Genomic DNA, 13,555 nt, shown 5'->3' with positions numbered 1-13,555 from the left:
TCAAACATACTATTTGCAATAAGAATGATTGCAACGTATTAGAAGTTGTCATTATTGTTATTGCAAACGAGTCTTCATATTCTTATTTGGTTTCGTCAAGTATTGTAGCAATACATGATATCTGTTGTAGGGTGTAGTAAAGGCGACAGAAAAAAAGAGATAAGGAAGCATAATAGTTACATACTTAATACGTACAAAATGTCCGTATTAAACTTTCTTTGAACACTACTTATATCGCCTATTTAGAAAGACATTCTTTGGCGTAAAACAAAAGTAACAATAGTTCCCCATAGAGATCTCAAAATATCAATTAAAATATTAATAGTAATCGACGACCTTTTACAAATACCTTTGTTTCAAAACAATATTATCTTTCTGTGAATATTAAATTACGATTATCTACAAAGTATTACGATCAGCATTTAATAATTATATAAATAACACCGTAACTACTACCGTTTACTCCAGGTTCGTTGAACCTAATCCACTACGTTTTTTTATATGTAATCTTTTAATCTACCCCTATTTTCTTTATTTCTCTCATGTATTGGGTTGGCAAGAAAGTAATTTCGGTTTTGTAGTGTGAAATAAAACTCATTTTTTTTATACAAAGAATAAACTTTAATCAATTATATATTTTCCATTTTGTTCAATGACCTTTTGCCATCTTTCTTGCAGCTTCATGATTCCGCGCTCATAGAATTTCTGGTCCTTATCAGCAAAAAACTGAACCAAGTGCGACTTAAGGTCATCATCATTTGTAAAAGTTTTACCATTCAAAGAGTTTTGCAAACTTCGAAATAAATGGTAATCAGATGGTGCCATATCAGGGCTGTATGGGGGATGCGACATCACTTCCCAACCAAGCTCCAATAATTTCCCACGAGTTACTAAAGATGTGTGAGGCCTTGCACTATCATGGTGGAACACAATTCCTTTGCGATTTGCCAATTCTGGCCGTTTTTCTTTTATTGCTTCATCCAGTTTCAATAGTTGTTGACAGTAAACATCTGAATTGATCGTCTGGTTTCTTGGAAGCAACTCAAAATACACAACACCTTTGTAGTCCCACCAAATTGACAACATGACCTTTTTTTGATGCAATTCAGCTTTAGATGTGGATTGTGCTGGTTCATCACGCTTGGACCATGATCGTTTTCGAATAATGTTACTGTACATGACCCATTTTTCATCACCAGTGATGATACGTTTCAAAAAAGGATCGGCTTCATTGCGCTTGAGATGCATATCGCAAATATTGATTCGTTGTGTTAAGTGAATCTCTTTCAATATATGCGGAACCCAAATATCGAGCTTCTTAGCGAGTCCAAGACATTTTAAGTGATTTTCAATTGTTGTATGCGATACATTTAACCTCTCTGCAATCTCTCGAACAGTTATGTGACGATCCTCTTCAATTATGGCTTTGATTTGGTCATCATCAACTTCAGTAGGTCGACCAGAACGTTGGTCATCTTTGAGTGAAAAATCTCCAGAACGGAATTTTTTAAACCAATTCTGACACGTGCGATCTGTTATGCAATCAACACCATAAACTTCACATATCTCTTTGTGGGCCTCAGCAGCTATCTTTCCTTTACGAAAATAAAAGAGTAAAATATGCCGAAAATGTTCGTTTTTGCACTCCATGTTAAAATTGACCCTGAACTAACAGCTACAAACAAAACTTTGCACAACTTGCTTCTGAAGTAACCTAAACGTGACTAATATCAAATGTCAAAAGGAAAAAACCATAACGCGGACAGGAGTCCTTCAAAACTCTTACAACGCTATCTATGTGTCACAACCGAAAATACTTTCTTGCCAACCCAATACAATATTTTGCTGAAATAGTACTACATTGTGCAATGCAGTTACAATCAGTGACAGGAGTATTCATTCCCTCGCAATTCCTGAATTCGAATGATTAATATTCTTTAACAATATACATTCTGAAATGTTTCTCAATAAGGATATATTGTGCAATAACTAAGCTTTCGAATGATATATCAGTAATTGAAAATAGTAATATACATAAATGGAAACTTAAGCAAATCATCGAAAATTTAATCTTATAAAATTATACTAATTCGTACAATTTAAGGGCCAAAGGAAATTTGCAAATATATTGATTTCACAAGGATACAACTGGTACAAGTATGAATACTTTTGTTTCATTTATATTACTAATAATTTAGATACTATATTACTACATTACTATATTACTATAAGTTTTTACTTATATTCGAAAGTTTATTTATTGCACTATATATCCCTATTGATAAACATTTCAAATATGTGTGTATATATACATGTATTGTTAAAGAATTATTAGTCATTCGAATTCAAGAATTGCGAGGGTACGCATACTTCTGTGACTCACTGTATATTATCATAAATGTTTTTGCAGAATTTTTCCAAAGTTCGTGAAACTGGGTTCACCAATATTAAACAATAACATCTGTGACGTCAGTATATACATATGTATTTATAATGACGGCGTAGTCGTCAGAAGGTTCAGTGATCAGATGTATCATTCTGTAGATAGTTTTGACGTCAATATTATGTACTGCAACTGACAAGAACACTGACGTAGCAAGCCAGTATCAAAGATGATACGACTAGATATTGCATAATCAAAGATATATTCTATTACGGATACATATATTGTTACATTTATGTTATCTACAATACTTTATTTACATATTTCATGAACGGATCTGCCGTCGACACGTTTGCTGTAGTACTCATTGAGTCAGTGTGTTATCTGGTCTAAAAAAAATATATAATCTAAGAAAGATACGTAGGAAAATTATGCTTAAAAAGTTTTTGTAATACTTAAAGTGCTTCTTGCTTACATGCTAATTGTATTCCATATTTTTATATTTCCGTCAACACGGTGTACCTAGAACTATTTTAGATGTTTAGTACATTACGTTTTGAATTAATTTTAAACAAAAATTAATTATTTCAACATGATTTTCTAATTACACTACCTGCTTCAAGCAACGTAATGAGGAAGGTAGAATATTAAAAATAAAGTTCAATATTTAGATTAGATGTCCGATATATTTTATATAGGTAAAAGGGTCAGAAATTATTTGTAAAATTATTATAAAACGAATTGATTTAAATAAAAACCATAATTTATTATTATTTCACGCTGAAAAGTAAAAGAAAATTTATCAAATAAATTATCATACAATATAAATACATTTGAAAATTGTATTTGTTTGAACATGTCAATTTATTATTTGACTAATCATGTTAAAATAATTATATTCAAAGGATGCTTATATTCGATTTCTGACTAAAGAAATTTTGTTTTTTCCATAGTTTCAGTTTTGCATCAAAACGTCTTATTGTTCAACGTTTGGAATAGCAAAATGTTTTCGTAATTTCATATCAGACGATCTATAAACACCTTTCATAATTTAAACTATTTGCGGAGATGCAAATAGTGGCCCTTGAAACATTTCTGTTTTCATGGTATATTTGTACCATAATGGTGGTAGATGTATGTATTCTAATCAGTCTAGTCTGTCGCGATAACTTTAGTGACACGCGATACACTTGTTGACGTAGTAATAAGACAATCGTTTCTGTAGTTAGTTCCGGAACGTAAAGAACTTCGATGGTTAGCCAATAAATCAGCTGATAACTTGTAACAAATAGTAACTTGTCGCTGTTAAATCACCCTGCAGAAGTTCAAGAGACATTCAAAAGAAAGAATTCTCCACACTTTCAACGAATGGAGTTTAAGTAATTCTAAATAAATGAGTTACCTGAAGTATAAATAATAATAATAGCGAGATTCCTTTTGTACGCAGTTACAATGTATGTATACCAATGTTATTTTCATGATCATAAAAAGCTGTAAATTATTTCAGTCTAATTTGTTTTCTGAAATAACCAAGTGAAGTATTTTATATATAATATTAAACTATGTTTAACATTTAAACCATTTCCTGAAGATGAGAATAAAGACTCGAAAAAAGCATAGAGAAATATCGGTTTATTGTATCGAAATAAATAATTAAATAAGAAAAACAAACAAAAGTTAATGTAATTAAACAAAATATTTCTAATTCACTATAATAAATACAAAATATCTTAGACTTTAATGTAATTGAAATACTGTTTGTAAAATGAAAAACTTCGACAAACATAGAAAAATATTTCATGTTCATTCCAATGTATTCTGATTGAAAGTACATATTATACAACAGATTCTAATCATTTTAGGTATTTACACAGTGAATACGTTCTACAGAACAATTATTTAACACTTCAGAGTTTAAATCAGTTTTAGGACGATTTGTTCTACCAAACAATCAATTTAAAAGAATTTATTAAATGTATCAAATTTTGACTTCTTTTGCTAAACATGTATTACTTTTTACTAAGTCATTGCCTTTGTTTATTTCCTGATATAGTTCCAGTAATTTCCTCTTTGTCGCTTTATAGTTTACAGGTACAGTCTTGTGACTCGCAAGCGATTGCTGATTAAAAAATTCAAGGACTTTTATTGTGATAACGAAGTTACTTCCTACTGAAACGTTGACATAGAAATTTATGGCGACGTATAGTCCACAATTGATATGTCACTGTAGACTGTAGACTGTACACTCAAGAAACATCGTTACGTTGTAAGTTTCATACGTATTAGTGGTTGAGAGTTTATTGATTACACGCTCTAATGGCTGGGCAATGTAGATTCGAAAACAGAAATGTGCCACGAAAAATAATTATCTGCGTGAACTGTTGATACAGATCTTCTTAGAATTGAAAAAAAAAATATAAGAAAATGACTGCTTCTTATGAGAAAAAACAACTATTTTCGTTCGCGTTTGTTCATTAAGTACTGCTATTTTATTCTATGATGTTCTGCTATTTTTTAGGTAACTGAAATATTCCTTCTTTTTTTTTTAGTAATCAGACACGTGTGTGTTTATTTCTTCAGTGTTTTCGAACACTTTTCCGTGAAGAGAACTTTGAAATGTTCGAAATAGATCAGACCTAGTGAATATAGCTGATGCGGTAAAATGTCACAACTAAATTGCAATATTGTTTGTCGTGTTATTAAAGACGTGTGCAATCGTGTGTTATCGTGATGAAAGACAATTTCATTTCTGGATACCAGTGACGGCCATTTTTCTTCTATTGCTCAGCTATGAACAATATTTTCCGATATTAATCGTCTGGTTATCTGGTAAACATTCATACATAAGTAGTAGAGTATTCCTCGTAATCCTCGCGCCTTTCTGATCCCACCAAGTAGACAGCAACACCTTTTTAGGATACAGTTAAATTTTGGCGTTGGTAAAAGACGTTTGTTTCTATGAATTTTTTGTTTCCTTAGACCAATGTTTTTTTCTTACCACATTATCAAAAATGGTCTATAAATAGACGTCTTTTGTGTCGCTTTAGCAAAACATCATACTTATTTATTATTCCAAGTTATTTTAAATGTAACGACACTGATTTATGTGAAATATTTAATATGTTGGCTGATGTGTTTATCCATTGTAGCAAATATAAACAGCAGTTTTAGATAATATTTCTCGGAGTGCGTACTGCCGTCGATGCGGACGAACTCATTACACAATCTAATATGTAATGTGCACAAACTTGGTACATAAGTTATCTATAACTTTATATGTATATTATAAAGATGTGTCAAGTTCGAATCGCTGTTGGCGATCACATTGTTATTCTAAAACGCGCTGGTGGACGAAACGATAAGTCTGCGAAACTCAATTGAATAAATACATACACTCCGGCTCATAAGTATTCGGACACTTAACGAATATACGGTAAATGTTACAAGGCATTACGAAATTGTTCAATTACGAAGTTTGAAATAAATATTGTTTTCGGGTTATTAAAGCTCAAGGGACAACGCTTATGCTACTATGAAGTAATAAAAGAGGTCTAAAGTATATTTATTTTCTCGAAACATTATATTTTCTTCATATAAACCAGGTGTTACAGTACTTACATAGGAGCGTTAGTGTATATAATATATAGTATCAATTTTAAAATAATGCAGGACGCGGTAATATTTAACACAAATACGTATAAGCTGTCTTCTTACGAAAAAATGAATCGAAATAATAAAAATAATCGAGTAATGCGATGCTGTTTTTCTATCGAAGGCTTCATTTCCGAGAAAATTGAATTTGAAAAATCGTTGATTTCGTGTAATATTCTTATTCTAGTACTGTAGCTTTTGTACTATGTATAATATTCCTGTTTATTGGAAGCAGTACAATGTATCGAGTGTCACATGAATTTAGATAGTTAATTTACTCAAAAGCCGAGCTCTGCACACGCAATTTCCAGTAATTTTTACACGAGGAATCATCTCATATGGTTTTATACCATCAACACAGCCGCACTATATGTTCTTAAACAATCTAGAAGTTTTCTACTTCCAAAGTGCAATTACGTGTGTGAATTAAACAATTAAATTATAATCTCAGTTGGAAATATAAACAATTCATTATGTGGAATCTTACAAGTTTTTTCATTAATAAATGCTCGTGTATTCTGTAAAACTATAAAATTATAAAATGTGACTACACGATGTACATTATTAATTAAAGATGAGTGAAAATATGTTTTCAAGTCATGTTAAATCTATTCAACGCGTTACAGAACAAATCTTCCCCGGGAAATAATGCAAATTCCCGATTTTCCCCTGGAAAACGACGAAGGTCCGTCGTTTGTTCATCATACTGTAATTCGAGAGTATCTGCGTGATTACGCAAAACATTTCAACTTACATTCCTATATAAAGGTAAAATTCAACCATGTTTCACTTTAATTTCTGAAATTTCCAGTTCAGTTATAATATTACAGTTGACTGTTTCAGCTGAACACTCTGGTAAAACTTGTGGAACCAGAAACCCTTCCAAACGGACAGACAATATGGATGATCACTTACAAGGATCTGGAAACCAAAGTGGAGACCACAAAGACATTCGATGCTGTTGTTTTGTGCAATGGTCATTACACGGTTGGTCACATTCCACGTATTCCGGGTATCGAAAGCTTCCCCGGGGGACGGATACACAGTCATCAGTACAGAGTACCGGAAGTGTACGCTAGAAAGACAGTTTGCATCCTCGGAGCATCTTGGTCCGGCATAGACATCGCTATAGAAGTATCGCAGTACGCGGACAAGGTAAGCGGAAACAATTTTCACACATTGGAGTTGTTATACTTACTACGACCGTTTTTTCAACAGTTCTATAATCACATTCAATATTTCAGTACATATTAACATTCTATCTTCTAGCGAGTAACGTTTTCTCTTTTCATTTATAGTCAAACCATCGATTATTTACTATTGTAGTATACGCTTTCATAATACTTTCCTTTGTTACTATTTTACAATTTACCTATAAATAAAGATTATGTAGCAATATAGTGTAGTCGTAAAGTATGTAGATCCCTGAGAAGCGGATCGTATTGACCCAGTCAGCCAAACTTGTCAAGTCAAATTTTGTTCAATGCCTGTTATAAAGTTATGGCTACAAGTTTCATGCAAGATTTGCTGTAAACACCTTGCGTGCACATTGGCAGCAACATAGGCAGCAAATTGACAGCAACATATGCAGCAAATTGACTTGCACAAACCTTGTACCGGTTTTGCCCTCAATTTGACATAGATCTTGATGCAAGACTTTCTGCCAATTTGCTTTACTATTTTGGTAGGTAGCGTTGCCTACAAAACCGTAATCAAATTCGGAAATAGATGGCTATGGTTTTTTAGACGACATTTTTACGTTATTGCTCGCAACTTGCTCGAAACTTGTACACAACTGGTTATTAAGGGATGTCGCTGGACGTAGTGTTGTACTTATGTACCCAATCTTTCCATTTCATTGCCTCAAAAAGATACCAACGATAATTATATGATTAAACGAACTTACCTGTAAGTGAAGTTCTATCATAATTGTAGGAAGCTTCTTTTCCGAAATGATCAGTCCCACCACAAAAAATTCACCCCTTTCTCAAGAGTAAGCCTTGAAACCCCTTGACGAACATTACGGCGTAGTTCAGAAGAGGCGACGCGCGACTCGAGGCGTCGTTTTTTTTCTTTTTTCTACCATAAACGTTAAAAATGTGTCGACATCAGTATGAAGTACTACAAGTTGATCATTTTGGAAGAGGCGCGCAATACAAGTAATGACTAATCTTTTTCTAGCAGGGAAACTATAATAAATTTTAATTAGCATTTACAGTGTAAAAATTTGTGTGCGTTCAACTTATCACTTGCGTTAATTTAATAATAAATAACAATTTATTGTTTTTTTTAACTGTAATATAAAAAACATGAACGGAAACAGAGTTTAGACAGTTCGTACGGCCCTAAGTGAGTCCTACGCCCTTTTACACCTTATATTTTTGATCAATTCTTGAATCTTAATGTTTGAAACATTTGTACTTTACACGACGAAACATACAATAGTTAACTCCCTTCTTGATTCTTGTGACTACACTATATCTCTTCCGTCAAAAGTAGATCTTATCATTGCAGATTTCTTCGGTTATAGGTATACTTAAGTCACAATTTACCGGAACCGGTCGATTCGGAAATGTCTAAAAACGTGGAACAGAGACCTGGAATCCAGTCTATCAAGGGAAAGAAATTCATCTTCCGCGACGGTACCACGGCGGAAGTAGACAACTTCATATATTGTACCGGTAAAAAGACTTGATCTTCGTACATATAAGCAATTGAGGTATCCTAAATCAATGATACATAAGTAAACGAGCGTAGTCAGGGCCCTGTCGAATTATCGTCAGGCCTATAGGAAACGATGAAGCGGTTATTACCGTACAATGTATACTTGCGGCTTTTATTATTGTTACGTAAGTTTCTGAGCTTGTTAGACACTTAACTTCGTTTGTTTATTTAGTTTTGGAATGCCAGCATTAAGACGTCTGCAAACTGTAGATCATTTGGTTCTTCGGTAGGACCCTGGCCTCAATCCCCGAACTGTATTTATTAACATTTAAATTTCGATCACACGCTGTGCTTGCAGGTTATAGGTTCACGTATCCGTTTATGTCACCTAAAGTTCAGATGCGTACGGACGAAAACCACGTCGAGCCGATTTACAAGCATCTAGTGCACATGAATTACCCGAATTTATTTGTGATGGGGCTACCGGGTATTGTAATTCCTTTCCCGATGTTCCACATACAGGCTCAATACATTCTGGGTATTCTCGAAGCTCGCATTAAGTTACCTTCGACAGAGCAGATGTACGAGGAATACGAAACTGAAAAAAAAACCCTACTTGATCAGGGTATACCTGTACGTATAACATTTTGCATAATTGATACTGGTGAACAATGTGATAAGGTATCGTAGAAACCAGTTAAATTTGAATCGGTCGAGATTATTTTCAGATTAACCTGAATTATAATAGCTATTAAAAAAAAATAAACTAAAAACATGGAAATATTTCAAGTATAAATAAGCAATTGTGTATAAAGTAAGGATACGGGAAGACTGAAATATGTAACGTTATTTTTACATTATTTTAATTCAGTGTTAATACAACTACTAAAAAGTCTTCTAATACAATTACGAAGAAATCCAATCCCAATGAACACCGACATTATGCTCGAACGGTGTCTTTAATAGACGCATAATATGATCATGAATTATCAACTTAAGGGGTCAAAATTGATCGTTCCATTTGTTTTATGTAATATTTCTTCCAACTCATTTTCACGACATCTTATTACTTTTGTTCACCAGTATTTTAATAGTGATTATGATCATCTATGACAAATGATCCATCTATGGATTGTACCCTGTTAATTAATATATATCGAATATACCTCTGAAATTTTTAATCAAAATTTAATTATTAACAACTCATTTTATTTTTCAATTAAAATAGGAGAGATACAGTCTTTAAATGTAAAAGTTTAGTACACCCTTGAATCTAAGTAATAAATCTGTATACCGGTTTCTCTAATTCAAGAATCTTAATTCAAGAAAAAGTCACAGTATCAGTGTTCTGAAACATTTGTTCATTGAAGCAATTCATAATTTAAAAATGAAAATACGAACTATATTTATATGTTCATACTTCTTAAATTTATCGAGGAATATACAAAAGAAATGACTTCTTAATGTACATAAATATAAAAATTAAATACGCATACATAAAAAACAAACAAATAACCATGTAATAGTAAATAAATTAATCCAAAAAGATTGAATATTTTATGCAATATTACAATACTTTATGAAAATAACGAGCAATGAAGTTTTGCATCTAATAAGTTTATCACTGCATCTAGTGGGGTTAAAATATTTTACCCCGTAAAATTCAAAATATTTTACACACGATACAGAACGCATTGCATCAATAATTTTGGGAAATAGTTAATTTGATTCAAAATATTATAACTTATTTCTCCAAAGAAGCGACGGAACATTGGTATATTGAATACAGAACTCTCGGAAATTGAAAGTAATTCCGTACTTTTGATCGGTTAGATTAGAATCAACGCATTTGCCCTCTGAAAAATGTTAATAAAAGAAATTAATCTTTCACTTGTGTAGTTGAGACATATTATCAAGCTGAAAGAGAGACAGTGGGCATATTACGACGAGCTCGCTGCGTGTGCAAACGTTCCGAGTCTCCCGCCGGTGATCAAGAAAATCTACGACCATGTTAACCAGATGCGTGAATTGGACTTCACCACTTACAAGAATTACCAGTATCATATAATTGACGATGAAAATTTTGTAGTGTGTTACTCTAAACCTTGTTAAGGCTGAAAAGCGGATACTCAGATGAATTTCTTGATTTTAACAGGAAATTCGTTCTTCGAAACTGAAGTTCCGTATTTCCATGGCAGATTTTGAAAACTCTGACTTCATTAACGTTCTCATCCTTTCTGTGAAACGTACATGTTAACCCCTTGCCCTACCATTTCCTTGAAGTTTGCAGTCTCCAGGATTACTTTGTTGTCGATAGTTTCCCAGAAACGAAAGGAATTCTGTACTTATCGCAACTGTATTTTTACTGTAGAAGTTAAACGTTAATACCAACAACGCGGCATTTCACTTCGACTCAAAGGAAACCGAATAATATTCTTCTTTGTTGAATCGATTTTGAAATCGTCAACACGAGCCTGACTCAATGTTATAGGGCAAGGGGTTAAGACAAAATGATACGTTAACAGGTTTCTGCTGCGAAGCTGAACGCAACGAGCAACGTTTAGGAGTAACTATGCATTTTATTATGCGGTTCCGTTGTTAACTGAAGAGACTCAATGTGAAACAATTTACTGGAATGCCTGAAAAGAATGTTCATAACTGATTAAAGTAAATATTTGTATTTCTGCGACCAGTAAGGTGGATTAAATTGTGAATTAAATATACATGCCGTTTTTAGGATGCTGTAATATTTATTTTATTAAATATTTCTACGTTGCTTCTCCCAAATATGTATACATTAAAATGCAATTTTTCATTGAAAAGTATTTATATAATGTAATAATATTTCTACGAAAATAATAACAACTCATATTTACAACAAGAATGGTGTAAGTAATTGTTTAAACCTTCAAACAATAAAAATTGGTATTTATTATAACATTTATTGTAACGATTGTATTCTAATAAAGTTATAAATGTTTCCTTACAATTTAATTTCTAAATAACTAAAATTAAAAATTAGTACGGACGCAATGAACAAGAATGCATCTGAATTTTGCCGCGTTCCGTCACAAGCCTGCGTATTTACCTGCTAATCAACTTCGCTGTCTACCACTGTTATTCACTGTGGAATAACAGGACTTTAATTTGTTTGTACATAGAATGCAATTTGACAGGTCGTATAACCTTAGTTAACTGTGGTAATGGAAGAGAAGAATATTATAAGTGTTGAAAACGTTAAAAATGTTGAAAATATTGACAATCCAAAGAATAATAAGAAAGTGGAAACCAAAGATTCCACCGTAGAAATAAAAGAATCGGATTTACAAGCAGAAAAAATAGAAGAGAAAGAAAAAGCACAAGTGAATTTGGAGGTCCTTGAAGATGCAGAGGCTTCTCAGCAACCGGTTTATCAAATACGCCCACAACTACACGAGAAGTATTCTCATTTATTCAAATTTTACATTATTTTGTCTTACAAAGTGCATAAGTACAACCAAGCACTTGTTTTCTTCCTATCTCTCTTATTTTTATTTAAATAATGTTATATTATTTTATACATTTGCACAAGGATGAATTACACAATGGTATCAAATACTATTGGATTCATAATCATTGTGACAGCAATAGTATTGATAAACTTGTCATTGTAATATTACAATGAAATTGTTTGTAAGGTCTACAATCCCAACACAAATGCAACAAAAACATTTTATATAGGTTTAAACCGTTAAGTGCTAAAGAAGTTATACATAATGTGTTGTTCGATCAACTTTCCACAAAAACATATGATGCTCAGGAAGCTGTTCAGTGGACTAAAGATATAGCTGATATAATTAGAGAGAAAGTTAAAGGTAAAGTTTCATTTTAGAAACATATACTAGATTAATAATAAATTACACAAATGATCTCTTGTATGTTTCTAGAATTGAAATTCAAACGTTACAAATATCTTGTAAATGTGGTTTTGGGTGAACAGCATGGTGCTGGGGTAAAAATGGGTACAAGGTGTATTTGGGATGCAGAGGCCGATACATATGCTTATGATAGTTTTGTAAATGTAAGGAATATTACAGTTAGTTTTAATACTTTCATTTATTGCACACATTCTATACGCATATATAAAAAACCAATATATAGGTACTGTACAGCACATATATTTAGTTACATTATGTTGTTACATAAAGTATTGTGCAGAAATGCTGAGAATTGAATTTCATCATGCAAAATTAGATAGACTATAAAAATAAAATATGGATAATCATTTCAAATTATTAATGTTTAGAAAATAATGAATAATTAAAACATTTTTAGAATATATAAATGTATGATGAATAGAGCATTTTACATAATTTACAATATGTTAGGACTAGATACAAAGCAATCCATTTGTTTCAGGATACAATATTCTGCGTGGCCACTGTGTACGCTGTATATTATTATTAGAAAAATATTGTTTCACCCAATTTGCTATAACAGTTTAGTAATTAGAAGGTGTATTTTAAAATGTCATGAATGGAGGAAAAATAAATGTGTGATCATACTTCTAGGAGGAGCAGACACTTTATTAAAGTAGAAGCTACTATTATTAGTTGTTAACAAGTGATTCAACATGGCACGATTTTTATACATCATTAAAGATAGTATTTGTATGTACACATACCTATGTTTTTAACGAAAGTGCATAATTTTTCTATGCCTCTCGTACACTACAATTATTATAGCACCATAATTCACAGTGTTGTACAGTTATGAAAACTATACAAGGCACACTTTTAAATCATAAACGACGTTTAATTTTACTACTATGCCACTTTTCTAAATTTATTTATAAGGTTATACTAAGTTACTAACTGT

The 13,555-nt window shown here is 32.2% G+C and overlaps 2 protein-coding genes across 2 annotated transcripts in view; both read left to right on the top strand.

Moving 5' to 3' along the window:
* Positions 1 to 10,810, top strand: part of LOC107190445 (flavin-containing monooxygenase FMO GS-OX-like 3) — an 11,915-nt gene extending 1,105 nt beyond the window's left edge. Inside the window, exons 2-6 of the mRNA XM_015579246.1 lie at positions 6,661 to 6,802; positions 6,878 to 7,189; positions 8,565 to 8,715; positions 9,057 to 9,331; positions 10,598 to 10,810. Coding sequence (XP_015434732.1) covers positions 6,661 to 6,802; positions 6,878 to 7,189; positions 8,565 to 8,715; positions 9,057 to 9,331; positions 10,598 to 10,810 — 1,093 coding nt within the window. The remainder of the gene's footprint in view (positions 1 to 6,660; positions 6,803 to 6,877; positions 7,190 to 8,564; positions 8,716 to 9,056; positions 9,332 to 10,597) is intronic.
* Positions 10,811 to 11,719: 909 nt separating this feature from the next.
* Positions 11,720 to 13,419, top strand: LOC107190446 (tctex1 domain-containing protein 2-like). Its single transcript, XM_015579247.1, has 4 exons — positions 11,720 to 12,137; positions 12,419 to 12,552; positions 12,625 to 12,758; positions 13,097 to 13,419. Exons 1-4 carry the CDS (start codon positions 11,902 to 11,904, stop codon positions 13,142 to 13,144), a joined length of 552 nt encoding a protein of 183 aa, XP_015434733.1. The 5' UTR covers positions 11,720 to 11,901; the 3' UTR covers positions 13,145 to 13,419.
* The last annotated feature ends 136 nt before the right edge of the window (positions 13,420 to 13,555 follow it).

Source organism: Dufourea novaeangliae, unplaced genomic scaffold (assembly GCF_001272555.1).
Source record: "Dufourea novaeangliae isolate 0120121106 unplaced genomic scaffold, ASM127255v1 scaffold199, whole genome shotgun sequence".
NCBI lineage: Eukaryota > Metazoa > Arthropoda > Insecta > Hymenoptera > Halictidae > Dufourea > Dufourea novaeangliae.
This window is presented reverse-complemented; position numbering and strand designations above follow the sequence as displayed.